Source organism: Callithrix jacchus, chromosome 13, assembly GCF_049354715.1.
Source record: "Callithrix jacchus isolate 240 chromosome 13, calJac240_pri, whole genome shotgun sequence".
NCBI lineage: Eukaryota > Metazoa > Chordata > Mammalia > Primates > Cebidae > Callithrix > Callithrix jacchus.
The window spans coordinates 105821209-105836131 of record NC_133514.1 but is presented as its reverse complement, the minus strand read 5'-3'; the positions used below and the strand labels follow the sequence as shown (position 1 = coordinate 105836131).

General features: G+C 41.8%; 1 protein-coding gene across 1 annotated transcript in view; it reads right to left on the bottom strand.

The window, feature by feature from the left end:
- PHLPP1 (PH domain and leucine rich repeat protein phosphatase 1) overlaps nt 1–14923 on the bottom strand; it is a 248393-nt gene that overhangs the window by 97979 nt on the left and 135491 nt on the right. The window contains exon 4 of the mRNA XM_035271295.3: nt 761–927. Within this exon, the coding sequence (XP_035127186.3) occupies nt 761–927 (167 nt within the window). The remainder of the gene's footprint in view (nt 1–760; nt 928–14923) is intronic.

Below are 14923 nucleotides of genomic sequence, written 5' to 3'. Positions count from 1 at the left end.
AGATCATTTTAGGTCAGGAGTTTGAGACAAGCCCGGTTAAGATGGTGAAACCCCGTCTCTACTAAAAGTACAAAAATTAGTAGGGCATGGGCGCCTATAATCACAGCTACTCAGGAGGCTGAGGCAGGAGAATCACTTCAGCCCAGGAGAAGGAGGTTGCAGTGGGCCAAGATCATACCACTGCACTCCAGCCTGGGAGACAGGGCGAGACTCCATCTCAAAACAGTAAAAAAACAAAATAAAGGAGCAGATTCTATTTAGTTAACATGTGACTCTTGAAACTCACACACTACTCACCCAGATGACATAATGTAAATGGATTTAAAACCTGGTTCTTAAATTTCTATGGAAATCTTTTTATGGGAAAAACTGACCTTTCATAAATTTCAAAAGAAATAATTTAATCTGAACTCCTGAAGTTCCGAAGTAACACATCAAACGTTATTAATTTTTTGCAGATGGATTTTTAGATAGGAATAAAAGTTGTTTAAGGAGACTTGTTCTTATACAACTCTATCCAGTTAATAAATATCATAAATCATTAGTTTCAAAAGCAGGAACCTTGAAAAAAAATTCAGAATGAGAATTGGTAATGTCTTCACTAATAAACAAAATCCTATCACCCTGCTCTCTGAAAGAGAGTTTACACACTAGCTCTTTCAGTAAGAATGTTCAAGAGCTAACAAGCAGAAGTTCATTCTGTCCCCATTCATTCTGCCCTTACCCCTTCCTAAAGATCCACCCATTTCTGCAGGCTCACCTTTGCAGTTCATTAAGCCCCCTGGCAGCTGGGAGGCTAGGGTTTTGCCTTAGGAAGTTTTGTTTTAAATTGAGATGAGTGAGGTCTTGGCTGTAGAAGAGGTTAGCAGGCAGATGTTCCAGGCTGCAACATGAGAGGTCCACTGAGCTAATGCGCTGGGATGCAACCTAGAGAGGGATAAAACTTAATTTTAATACCATCCACTTGTCCTGTAACTACTTTCTACGAAATAAGATAATCCCAGTTTGGAACAGACATTCTGTTCAAATAGCACTATTAGTCCACGTATAAACCAATAGAGTATTCAATCATGTGCCACATACTGACCTTTCAGTCAATAACATATCACACATGGCAGTCCCACAAGATTATAGAGAAGCTGAAAAATTCCTAACACCTAGTGAGGTGGCAGCCATCACAGTGTCATAGTACAACACACTGCCTTTGCTATGTTTAATTACACACATACTTACCATTTTGTTAAAACTGCCCACAGTATTTGGTACAGCAGCATGCTACACAGGTTTGTAACCTAGAAGCAATAGACTATATCATATAGCCTAAGTGTGTGGTCGGCTACACCATCTAGGTTTGTGTGAATATGCTCTGATGTCTGCACCACGAAGAAACTGGCTAACGACACATTCCAGGCTGTATCTCCCTGGCATTAAGTGATACATGTCTGTACTTGGTATTTGATCCAAGTACTTTATACAAGCAGGAAAGTGTCCCTGCCTGGAGGGTAAGTTCAGTAACCTAGCGTAGGAGACAGGCTAGAAAGAACACAGATTACTCCACCAGGCTTAGTGATATCAGTAATCTCCTAATCTCCTCCAATGAGGAGTTTTATTCCTGAAAACATAAGGAATAATTCTCTCCCATGGTAAGAGAATTTAGAGCTATGGAGTAAATACAGGGTCAATAGACAGATACTAAGATCTAAACTGAACATATGAAAGCCACTGTACATATTGATTTAAAATAGAACAAATAAAGAAAAAGAGTATCATTGACCTTGTACACATCTTCAATTAATGGTATAGCATAATCAGACTCCATTACCCATCTGCTATAAACTTTTCAGGCTGTCTCTCCCACAAAGTTTCAGTGAAATGCTTATAAATTCATTGAGCTTTGCTTCATGTAAGTATTTTGTAAAACTTATTTTATGTCTAAATATTTATCCAGATATTTAATGCCTTCCTGGTTAAATGACTCCTCCCACAATCAGGATCTCAGGGCTAATCAAAGACCAACTTTTATGCGGGAAACAGAAAATACACTGAGCAACCTGTATTTCTCAAATGCTCTTCCCAGTACTGCAAGTAACACAGTACCAATGTATGCCAAAGCAAGTGGCTTCTGCCCCACCTCCACACATCCTGTTCTCTCCTCACAGAGGCCAAGGGAATATAGTCCTAAGACTTTGGCTAATTCTCCCTATTTATCTTTACCAAAGCTTTAGGGCAGAAACTTCACTGTTTATCTGTGATCAATCTGATGTCTTTTTCTTTTACCAAACCCCAGGTTTCTGTTCCTAATTATACAAGGCAATAGAATGTAGTCCTTAGAGGTGTGGTTCTGAGTTCAGTGTCCAGATTCATAGCCCAGCACCACCACTTAGGGTCTGAGATAACTTGAACAGATCATTGATCTAAGATACAGTTTTCTCATCTGTATAACAGGCCTAAAGATGGAACCTACTTCTACATGCCTGGCACACAAAAAACACTCAATGAATGTTAACTGCTATTACTATTACTAACTGGTATTACTACTAACACTAGTATTTCCAAATCAAATCATTCACATTTTACTTTTTATTAAAAAACTTTTTTTTTAAAGACGGCTGGTCTTGAACTTGTTGGTCAGGCTGGTCTTGAACTCCCGACCTCAGGTGATCTGCCCGCAGGGACTTTCCACATTGCCTCAGGTAATCCTCTCAAAGTGCTGGAATTACAGGCATGAGCCACCACACCCAGCTTGATTCACATTTTATATCCACTAAAATCCACATTCTCCTGATGCTAAAAGTATCCAGAAGTAAATGTGCATACGACATGTTCTGCTAAACAGGGCACAGTGGCTCCTGTCTGTAATCCCAGCACTTTGTGAGGCTGAGCTGGGTGGATAATTTGAGGTCAGAAGTTCGAGACCAGACTGGCCAACATGGTGAAACCTTGTCTCTACTAAAAATACAAAAACTTAGCTGGGTATGGTGGCAGGTACCTATAATCCCAGCTATTCAGGAGGCTGAGGCAGGAGAATTGCTTGAACCCGAGAGGTGGAGGTTGCAGTGAGCTGAGATCGCGCCACTGCACTCCAGCCTGGTGACAGAGAGAGAAAAGACTCTGTCTTTAAAAAAAAAAAAAAGTTCTCCTGATGGCATATTTGAGGTTCGGAGAAATTACTGTGCACACATGAAAGCTAAAGGTATACTGGGCTGAGAAAGGCTGGGCAGGGCTTATCTCTAAAGACTTTACTGAGGAAGTCTGAGTTGGCATTTTATCAATTTCATCTTTCTGTGAATTTTCAGCATTAAATAGGAAAAAAAAATTCCAACAGGGCCAAACAACCCAAATAAAGAAAGATGTAAAAAGAGATAAAATGTTAATGGGCCTGAAATCAGGTCCAGAAGCACCATACCACACAGGATTCCTATGGCGTTCTTAGGAAGTGGATGGAAACCTATTTATAGAAAGTGAGGTTGAAAGTTCTGCTAGTCAGTGGAATCATTCATTCGAAAATATGTGTTGAGCATCTACTTAATGGTGTGTGGCAGACCTTGTATACCCTGAGATACAACAGGAAAACAAGACAGACACAGTCTCTGCCCTGAATGAGTACACATCAAGAGAAGAGGGTAATAAAGATACTACATGATACTATTACAAGAATAGGAAATGCAAGGGCACAGAACAGGATCTCAGGGGTCAGAAAAGGATTCCCAGAGGATGTAAAGTCCAAGCCCAAACTTGAAGCTTCAGTAGAAATCTGTTTTCTGTCTTCCCAAATCCTTTCACCTTCAAACTCATAATCCTAAGGAGAACTACAAACTAAGTACCCAGATGCTCTGGATGCAGAGGTAGGCATGCACTCCAGGTCTGATCAATACAAGTGTCATTTGCTGAAGCCACAGACTGATCCAACAGGTGCTAGCATGGGTTAATCAGACGACTTCTCTGGGATTTATATATTCTGAAACCAGGAAAGAGAACCAGCTGCTTAGAGCTGCAGATAAAATGAAGGAACTAGATCCACATGTATCAACCTGACTTGATACAAATGCAAACTGCAGCATGCCACATTCTATTTATGAAAACAATTTTTAATGCAACATACAGCTCCATATATTATATGGATGAATAGTCATATGTGCAATATATACTTTGAGAAAATAAATTTCTATTAAGCCACCAAGGTTTTGTTAATATGTTACAGCAGCCACAGGAAACTAATGCAACCCTTCATTTTTTCCACTGTATTTTTTATTTTCATTCATTCAACATGTTTACTGAACATCTACTAGAAGTGCCAATTACTGTTCTGGGTAAGCGCTTAATATACTTCAGGAAACAAAATGAAAATCCCTACCCCTATTAAACTTTCTTCACAAATAAATAAATAATTAAAAAAAAAAAAAAAACTGGTAGGCACTACAGAAAAAAAAAAAAAAACCACAAAACATGAGAAAGGGGGTCAGGATTGCTGGGAAGGTGGTGGATTCTAATTTAAATAGATTAGTCAGGGTAGTTCCCACCAACCACCCTGAAAAGATGACATTTAGACAGGAAAAATAGGATAAGTTGGCTGATAGGATTTATCTGAGAGAGAAGATGCTGCCAGGCAGAGGAAGTACCCGGAGTTACAGCCCTTAGAAAGAAGCAAGCCTGTAATCCCAGCACTTTGGGAGGCTGGGTTGAAGGATTGCTTGAGCTCAGAAGTTTGAGACCAGCCTGGGCAACATAGTGACACCCCCATCTCTACTAAAAAAAAAGTTTTTTTTTTTGAGACGGAGTTTCGCTCGTTACCGAGGCTGGAGTGCAATGGCACGATCTTGGCTCACCACAACCTCTGCCTCCTGGGTTCAAGCATTTCTCCTCCCTCAGCCTCCTGAGTAGCTGGGACTACAGGCGTGCGCCACCATGCCCAGCTGATTTTTGTATTTTTAGTAGAGATGGGGTTTCACCATGTTGACCAGGATGGTCTCGATCTCTTGACCTCGTGATCCACCTGCCTCGGCCTCCCAAAGTGCTGGGATTATAGGTGTGAGCCACCGCGCCTGGCAGAAAAAAAAAATTTTTTTAATTAGCTTGGCGTGGTGGTACGTGCCTATAGTCCCAGCTACTTGGGAAGCTGAGGTGAGCAGACCATTGAACCCAGAAGGTAGAGGTTGCAATGAGCATAGATCACACTACTGCATTCCAGTCTGGGCAGTAAAGCCAGATCCTGTCGCAAAAACAAAACAACAACAAAAAAAACACCTCATTTATTTATTTACTTATTTACTATGGAGTCTTGCTTGAGTCTCGCTCTGTCACCCAGGCTGGAGTGCAGTGGTGCGATCTTGGCTTACTGCAACCTCTGCCTCCTGGATTCAAGCAATTCTTTGCCTCAGCCTCCCAAGTAGCTGGGATTACAGGTGCCTGCTGCCACATCTGGCTAACTTTTTGTGTTTTTTGGTACAGATGGGTTTCATCATTTTGGCCAGGCTGGTCTTGAACTCCTAACCTTGTGATCCACCCACCTCGGCCTCCCAAACTGGTGGGATTATACGCGTGAGCAACCATGTCCGGCCAATTCAGAGGTTTTTTGTTTATTTGTTTGTTTGAGACAGTCTTGCTCTGTAGCCCAGGCTGGGGTGCATTGGCATGATCTCAGCTCACTGTAACCGCCACGCCATTGGCTCGAGCAATTCTCCTGCCTCAGCCTCCTGTGTAGCTGAGATTACAGGCAGCTAATTTTTGTAATTTTAGTAGAGACAGGGTTTCACCATGTTAGCTAGGCTGGTATTGAACTTCTGACCTCAAGTGATCCACCTGCCTCAGCTTTTCAAAGTGCTAGGATTACAGGCGTGAGCCAGCACACCTGGGCACAAAACATTTTTAAAAGGAGCATACTTGGCATGTCCGAGGGACCTGAGAACACCTGATAATAAGGGTGACTGGCAACAAGGTCAGAAGGTAAAGGAGTGGGGGATAGCGGTTAGACAGCAGACCCTGTGGGGCCTTCAGGCCTTATAAGGACTCTGGCTTTTAATGTGGGTAAAATGGAACGTGTGGAAAGGTCCTGAGAAGTGTGAGGTGTTATTTTCAACATATGGTCGACGCTCCGTATCCACTGGGATTAGTTTCTGGGCCTAGCAGTTACCAAAATCCATGGATGCTCAAGTCCCTGACAAAATGCCATGGTACACTCAGCCCTCTGTATCTGCAGGTTTTGATTCATGGTTGGCTGAATCTGAAAAGGGGAAACTTGAAGGTAAGGAGGGCCTATTATACTAAGGAATTTTCTTATTTTTTCTCTGTCTCTGTCTCTAGACTGTAATCTCCATAAAGAAAAGGACTTTTCTATTTTGCTCAGTGATATAACCCCACACTGAGTACTTGGGAGGACCCTCAAAACATCTTGCTGGAAGAATGGCCAGAGGAAGACCTTACACCTCCTCCTTTCTCACCAGTCGGCCTCTACATCTGGTGCATCCTTTCATGTGGTGACTATTTTGAAGAAGACAAATTCCATTTTAAATGAAGCATCCCACTAAATATTCCCTTTGGACAACTAAGAGAAAATGATTTAACATTAAGTTGTATTGGCTTCCTTTCCTCATTCTGAACCGTAAGCTGGAAACAAGGAGGAGGAAACCACATTAACGAGTCTACAACAAGCAAGGGCAGTCCTGTGCGAGCCACGCAGAACTAGGACAGTCTACCATGAGAACATAAACTCAACCTGTCAACATGGCCACGAGGCTGTGAGTTGCAAAGGCGACCACAAAAGCTACCGCTAGCTGCACCACTGCCCAGTCCCATGAGCTGGCAACAGAATGGGAGACATAAAAACTTCCACCCAGAGCAACCTGGGCACATCAGGGCTCTACCACAAAGAGAGGAAATCACTCTACTTAGAAGGTATGGCTTGATTCCCAAATGAGAAAACTACCAGCTGGACTATCCAAAGAAACTGTGACCCACCTACACAGCAGCTATTAAAACTGAGATCCTGACTCAAATAAGAAAGACCTACATACATAATAAATATTAATCAGAAAGTCACTGTACACACCTCAGAGCAAGTTGCCTTTATTATTCTAGCATTTTCCTTTCCAAGTAACAATAATAATAATAGTTAACATTTAAGTAGTGCTTTCCTTGTGACAGGCACTCTTCCAAGAGCTTAAGACACAATATTTAGCTTAATCTTCACAATAACTCTGTGCAGTAAGAACTTACCCATTTCAAAGACATAAGTTAAAATGAGACACAGAGTGTGCACCCAATGCCACTTAGTTTAAAATGCAACAGGATCAGGCTGGCCGTGGTGGCTCACAACGGTAATCCCAACATTTTGGGAGGCTGAGGTGGGTGGATCCCTTGAGGTCAGGAGTTCGAGAACAGCCTGGCCAACCTGGCGAAACGTCTGTCTCTACTAAAAATACAAAAATTAACCAGGCATGGTGATAGGCGCCTGGAATCCCAGCTACTTGGGAGGCTAAGGCAGGAGAATTGCTTGAACCCAGCAGGCAGAGGTTGCAGTGAGCTGAGACTGCTTGCCATCGCACTCCAGCCTGGGTGATAAGAGCGAAACTGGGTGTCCAAAAAACCAAAAAGGTAGCAGGATCAGAGTTTGAAGAGGAGACTGTACTATTAACTCTATGCCATCAGGTCAAGGTCTGGAATAAAGTTCAGATCTTACCAGGAGGGAGGCTCCTCTAATCCCCATCATAAAATAACATAGCTAGAGCAAAGAAAATTAGATGTACTTCTCAGGGTATGTTTAAGCCTTAGAAATGAAGACAAGGTGGTAAGAGACAGTGAGTCTTCCTTGGGAGAAGCAGTAGAGACCACCTGCTGACCAAATACACATTTTGGGGTGAAGCCCTATGGGGTTATCATTCCTTGACATCATGGACTCTGCCCACTCCAGTCTCATACAACTTGTCCAGCTGGGCAATGGTGATGCCATCCAGTGAGTACCTAATCGAAATTTTAAAGGTTACAGGAAAAGTATAAGAGGTTACAGAAATTTGGGAAGTGAAACAAGACACATATAGAAGGTGCCACATATCTCCATTATGGAAAGCTTCTAAAGGATCTCATGATTAGAATATTAATGCCTTTTGGCAAAAGCTACTGTACTTATAACCACAAACAAGACAGCTGAAGGCACAGGGTGAGGTCCAAACAACTTGACATACAGAAAAAAGGGCTCCAGCTTAACAGTATGTGGGGTACATAGGAACAGTTCTACTTACTAGCCTCGAGGCATTGAATAGTTCACTTCACTTATTTGTCCTTCAGTGTCCTTATCTCTAAAGTGGACTAAGTAACACCTCCCCTGATCACCTTAACAAGTTGCTGCAATAACACAATTTTATTCATTTTTAAAACTCAGGAGAGGCTCTGTAGACCAAGTATCCCCACAACATCTACCACCACAAACAATACAAGTCTATAAAACGAAAAAGACTACAGTATAGGCCAATGCGCTCATGCCTTGAGCAGTTAGAAAAAGCGCAATCAGCTGAAGGTAACTGTGCCTTAGGAAGTCAGTTTTAGTTTGTATTAACAATATGAGTCTGGGGCAGTGGCTGACGCTAGTAATCCCAGCACTTCGTGAGGCCGAGAAGGGTGGATCACCTGAGGTTAGGAGTTCAAGACCAGCCTGGCCAACACGGGAAAACCCTGACTCTACTGATAATACAAAAATTAGCCGGGTGTGGTGGTGGGCGCCTGTAATCCCAGCTACTCGGAAGGCTGAGGCAGGAGAATCGCTTGAACCGGGGAGGCAGAGGTTGCAGTGAGCCAAGATCGTACCACTGCACTCCAGCCTAGTCGACAGAACAAGACTCCATCTCAAAAACAAAACGAAACAAACAAATGAACAGGAAAAAAATTTAAGGCTAGCTCGGAACAGTGGTTTATGCCAGTAATCCCAGCACCTTGTCAGGCCAAGTGGGGGGGCTGATAACTTGAGGTCAGGAGTTTGAGACCAGCCTGACCAACATGGTGAAACCCCATCTCTACTAAAAATAAATAAATAAATAAATAAATAAATAAATAAATAAATAAATTAACACTAATAATTTAGAGAGTTAGTAAATTAAACGCGACCTTTCTACCATGATGGGCATACTCTGAGAAATATATCAAAATTTCCAACTACCTTCTCAGGTTGTCTCTCTTTTTTCCAAAGGACTTGTAAACAAACATGGGAGAAGGGAGATTCATTTGGTCCTCAAAATATTTTCTCTAAAGAACACTGCACTATTAGAAAATGCTAATATAAACCACAAAATTTTCAGATGACTTAATGGGTGGCCACACATTTCTATCATATTACTCAGCTTGACACTACCCTAAGTCATTTCTTTGCCTATTCTTAGGACCCATATGACAAAAAATGTCCCTCCTCTGAGTGTAGCTGGGTTGCATTTGTAAACCAATCTATCTGTCCTATCCTTACCCTATCCCAGTCATGTTTTCAAAATTCTCATCTTCACTTGCAAGAGGACTGCTGCATCATTCCCATTACTCTTTCTGGTTCACTTAGTGGACAATCATCTTTCATAGGCAAGGGAAAGTTCACAGGAACATTCAAGGGATGTTTTTTGTCCCCTCTATACTTTAGTAAAGTTGTATTTATCCTTATTATGTGCATAACATGCTCAAAATTAAGTAGAATGACTCTAAAATGCTCGGTCAGAGCAGCTGAAATAGCACAAATAATTCTGCTTGTGTAAAGTAAAACACTGCTGTCAAGCAGCATTATGGGTCATTAATTGCTCTAGCGTACACCCTTTAGTGGCTTGGGAAATTATGCTTCTGGCTACAGGAATAGTCTCTGGGGAGTAAGAACTGTAAACAATTCTTAACCTCAACTGACCTACTTTTAATTCTCATCTCCCAAAGAATACTTTGGGAAGGCATGAGGTAGGAGAATATAAATTTAGAATATAGTTTATTAATATTTATCACTTAAGCATTCTAACAACTCTACTTGTTTCAATCTTACCTATAGCAATATAATTTTATACTATTTTATATAAAACAAAAACTGTGAATTTTAATAAACATTTTAATTCTTACTGCTCCAGAACATGCAATCATTTTTTAAAAGAAATTCTAGGGCTGGGCATGATGGCTCACGCCTGCAATCCTAGCATTTTGGGAGGCCGAGATGGGTGGATCACCTGAGGTCAGGAGGTCGAGACCAGCCCGACCAACATGGTGAAATCCCGTCTCTACTAAAAATAAATAAATAAATAAATAAAGGGGGGGGATTCTATAAAAGGAGGGGTGTGGTGGCTCACGCCTGTAATCCCAGCACTTTAGGAGGCCGAGATGCACAGATTCACTTGATTTCAGAAGTTTGAAACCAACCTGGGCAGAATGGGAAAACACCATCTCTACAAAAAAATACAAAAATTAGCCAGGTGTGGTGGTGCACGTCTGTAGTCCCAGGTAATTAGGAGGCTGAGGTGGGAGGATTGCTTGAACCCAGAAGGTCAAGGCTGCAGTGAGCCAAGATTGTGCCACTGCACTCCAGCCTGGGTGCCAGAGCAAAATTCTGTCTCAAACAAAACAAAACAGTTGGGCACAGTGGCTCATGGCTGTAATCCCAGCACTTTGGGAGGCTGAGGCAGGCAGATCACCTGAGGTTCAAGACCAGCCTGGCCAATATGGCAAATAACAAAATTAGCTGGGCATGGTGGCATGTGCCTATAATCCCAGCTACTTGGGAGACTGAAGCAGAATAGCTTGAAAATGGGAAGTGGAGGTTGTGAGCAGAGATTATGCCTCTGTACTCCAGCCTGGGCAACAGAGCAAGACTCCATCTCAAACAAACAAACAAAAACCATAGAAATGCCTTAGCTCAACCCCAGAACTTTTCATGATGACATCTCATCTTACTAACCTGTTTAACAACCAGATGCAGAAAACATTCCTATAACATTAATTATATCATACACCTAAATAATGTTCTAATAGAAGCATAACAAAGCTACCAGTTTTTTACTTAAGAAACTCTACCTGGAATTTCAGAATCTCCCCATTTATTTTTCTTAAAAGGTTAAATGAGATGAAAAAAAAATACATATATATATGTATATGAAATAAAATACGAACCAGGCACAGTGGCTTATGCCTCTAATCTCAACACTTAGGGAGGCTAAGGTGGGAAGACCACTTGAGCCCAGGAGGTCGAGACCAGCCTGGATGACATAGTGAGACCCCACCTCTAAAAAATTTAAAAATTGGCCCGGTATGGTGCCACGTGTCTATAGTCCCAGCTACAAGGGAAGCTGAGGTGGGAGGAATCCTTGGGCTCATAAGTTTGAGGCTGCAGTGAACTATTATTATGCCACTGGGTTCTAGCCTGAGTGACAGAGGGAGATGTCGTCTCAATAAAAGAAGAGAAGAGAAGAGGAGAAAGGAGAAGAGAAGAGAAGAGAAGAAGAGAAGAGAAGAGAAGAGAAGAGAAGAGAAGAGAAGAGAAGAGAAGAGAAGAGAGAAGAGAGATTATCAAATTACACACCATTTAAAATTATGAGAGGTAATAAAATGGCAAATCAGTGAAGACAACTGGAAAATCCAGATGGGCTATCATTAATAGGTTAAAAATGAGAAGGCCAGGCGTGGTGGCTCACGCCTGTAATGCCAGCACTTTGAGAGGCCGAGGCGGGTGGATCCCGAGGTCAAGAGATCAAGACCATCCTGGTCAACATGGTGAAACCCCATCTCTACTAAAAATACAAAAAATTAGCTGGGCATGGTGTCACGTGCCTTTAATCCCAGCTACTCAGGAGACTGAGGCAGGAGAATTGCCTGAACCCAGGAGGCGGAGGTTGCAGTGAGCCGAGATCATGCCATTGCACTCCAGCCTGGGTAACAAGAGCAAAACTCCGTCTCAAAAAAAAAAAAAACAAAAAAATGAGAGATGGCATTCCATGATGACAAGAGCATTTGGGGGAGGTAGGATCTATAATTTTTAAATGATCTGCCATGAGGTGCCTGTTAAAATATAGTTAAAAGACCCAAAAATAAGTATAAAGAACTGCAGGCTGGGGAAGGAAAAAAGAAAATCCCTGGCTCACTGTTCAAGCACCAAGCCATAACAGTATTTTAAAAACCAATACAAAGAACTCCAGACCAAGAGATCCTCTGAGACATCCCCAGCTCTCTTTGCCAGCAGACGTGAGGGGATGGGGATGAGGAGGCAGCATGTGCAGGTCCATCACACTAACCTGAGTGGATTATTCAATATACATTTGTTATTTTCCTTTTATGAATCAGGAACCGTACTAGGTACTGGAGAGATGCAGTCTTTATCTTCAAAAGCTTAGTCTCTTGAGGACACACATATCTAAATAACTATAATTAACTAAAGTGCATGCAAGGGTGCCATGAGAGCACACCCAGGGTCAACAACAATCCTCAGAGCTCTACATCGACAGCACCAGCACTGACAGTCCCCTCCCTTGAAAAATGAGCCACGTATTCACAGACACTTCTGCTGCATTTGTCCAGTGAGCTAACCATGCAGCCAAAAATGAAAATGCGGACCTGGCACCTCACTCTAGGAGTCAGCAGCAAATGTATAGGGTCAGAGGAGATGTCACCAACAGCCTTCCAAAATCATGAGCCATCAGTGTCACTCTACCAGTTAGTCCCCCTTCACAAGCACAAAGCCTATTGTGTTTCTCAGTAACAACAAAAAAAATAAGAGTTCAGCTTGGGTAGAGAACAAATCTGAACTGAGGAGTTCCTTCCTCATTTCCTTACTGGCAAAATATGTATCAACGCTGTCTTTAAAATGTTACTACCTAAGAACGTTTCTCGTCATGGCAGCATTCCCCCAAAGGTGACATTGCCTTGACAAAGGAGAAACGAATCACAAAAAAACTTATATTCTAGCTTTCTATTAAAATACATAATACAAATCCATATTCAAGTGGTTCTACTACTAGAAATGAACTACTCGTTTTGTTTTTAAAATACAAAAAAAAAAAATCAATGTTTAAGTTCCAAGTCTGACATACAAGGATCAGTATGTTTAATACAGAGTTTATGGATTGTTTTTCCAATCATTCCACTATTTCCTGCTTTATGAAATAATAAATTAGGCCAACCACAGTGGCTCACACCTATAATTCCAGCTCTTTGGGAGGCCAAGGCAGGTGGATCACCTGAGGTCAGGAGTTCAAGACCAGCCTGGCCAACATGGTAAAACCCCATCTCTACTAAAAATACAAAAATTAGCCAGGCATGGTAGCGGGTGCCTGTAATCCCAGCTACTCAGGAGGCTGAGGCAGGAGAATTGCTTGAACCCAAGAGGTGGAAGTTGCAGTGAGCTGAGATCATGCCACTGCACTCTACCCTGGGTGACAGAGCAAGACTCCGTCTCAGAAAAACAAACAAACAAACAGACAAATAAATAAATAAAATAATTAGACTAGTGAGTAGAAAAATTTAATCCTTCAGAGTAGCTGTAGAAAATGTAATACTCTGGGTTAAAAATACTGGGGACTCCCAAATCCTAAGTAAGGGGGAAACTAAACGTTAAAGGAGATATGTATGTGTGTATACACACACACACACACACACACACACACACACACATAATTTTATTTTTTGTATATATATATATATATATATATATATATATATACACACACACACACATATTATTGTAGAGACAGGGCCTAGCTATGTTGCCCAGGTTTGCCCTGAACTCATGACCTCAAATGATCTTCCTCACTCAGCCTTCCGAAGTGTTGGGATTATAGGCATGAACCACCATGCATGGTAAATTTTTTTTTTTTTGAGATGGAGTCTCAATCTATTATCGCCCAGGCTGGAATGCAATGATGCGATCTCGGCTCACTGCAAACTCCACCTCCCAGGTTCAAGCGATTCTCCTGCCTCAGCCTCTCAAGTAGCTGGGAGAAAAACCGTGTGATCTTGGCTCACTGAAACTTCTGCCTCCCAGGTTCAAGCAATTCTCCTGCCTCAGCATCCCAAGTAGCTGGGACTATAGGCATATGCCATGACGCCTGGCTAATTTTTTTTTTAGTGGAGATGGGATTTTGCCACATTGGCCAGGCTGGTCTCTTGACTTCAGGTGATCCACCCGCCTCGGTCTCACAAAGTGCTGGGATTACAGTGTGAGCCATTATGCCTGGCTACCCGGTAGATATATATTTAAACTGTTCTAAACCCTCAGATTAAAATATTTTAACTTCAAACTATAATGTCACCAGATACAGATATCTGGTTAATTAAATATGCTACGTTCCTGATAAATCAATATTTGACCAGTTTGCAAAAAATCAGACAACAGTAGTTCTCTCACCACTGAAAACAATTCCATCTGCTTTGAATGACTCAGAAAGCATCTCAGATATCTTAAATAACTCCTGGTCATCATTGAAGAAGATCGATGATCAACATAGAGTAACTATGCTCAAATGTCTTTTAGCAGCACACTGCTGCTTGAGAAATTACTTTTTGTCATACCACTGGGCTGCCTGGATTCTGCTGCCAACTCCGCATGAAGTACTTTATTGAGATGTTTTCAGTAAATCTTAGTAATTATTCAAATCTTTGTTCGTAGTCCCTTCCAACCACTGTAAAACACTGGAAGTACAGTTAAGAAAAAGGAGCAAGGTAGTAGAACCTAATGCATAAAGCAGTAATTGAATACTTTATATATTAGTTCTTGCATCTGCAAAATGGGGATAATGATATCTAAGAGATATTAACTTTTGGTATAAAAACCAACCACAGGCTGGGCATGGTGGCTTGTGCCTGTCATCCTAGCACTTTGGGAGGCCTGGGTGGGAAGACTGCTTTAGCCCAGGAGCTCAAGACCAGCCTGGGCAATATGGCAAGTCCTCATCTCTACAAAAAATACAAAAATTAGCAGGAAGTGGTGGTGCAT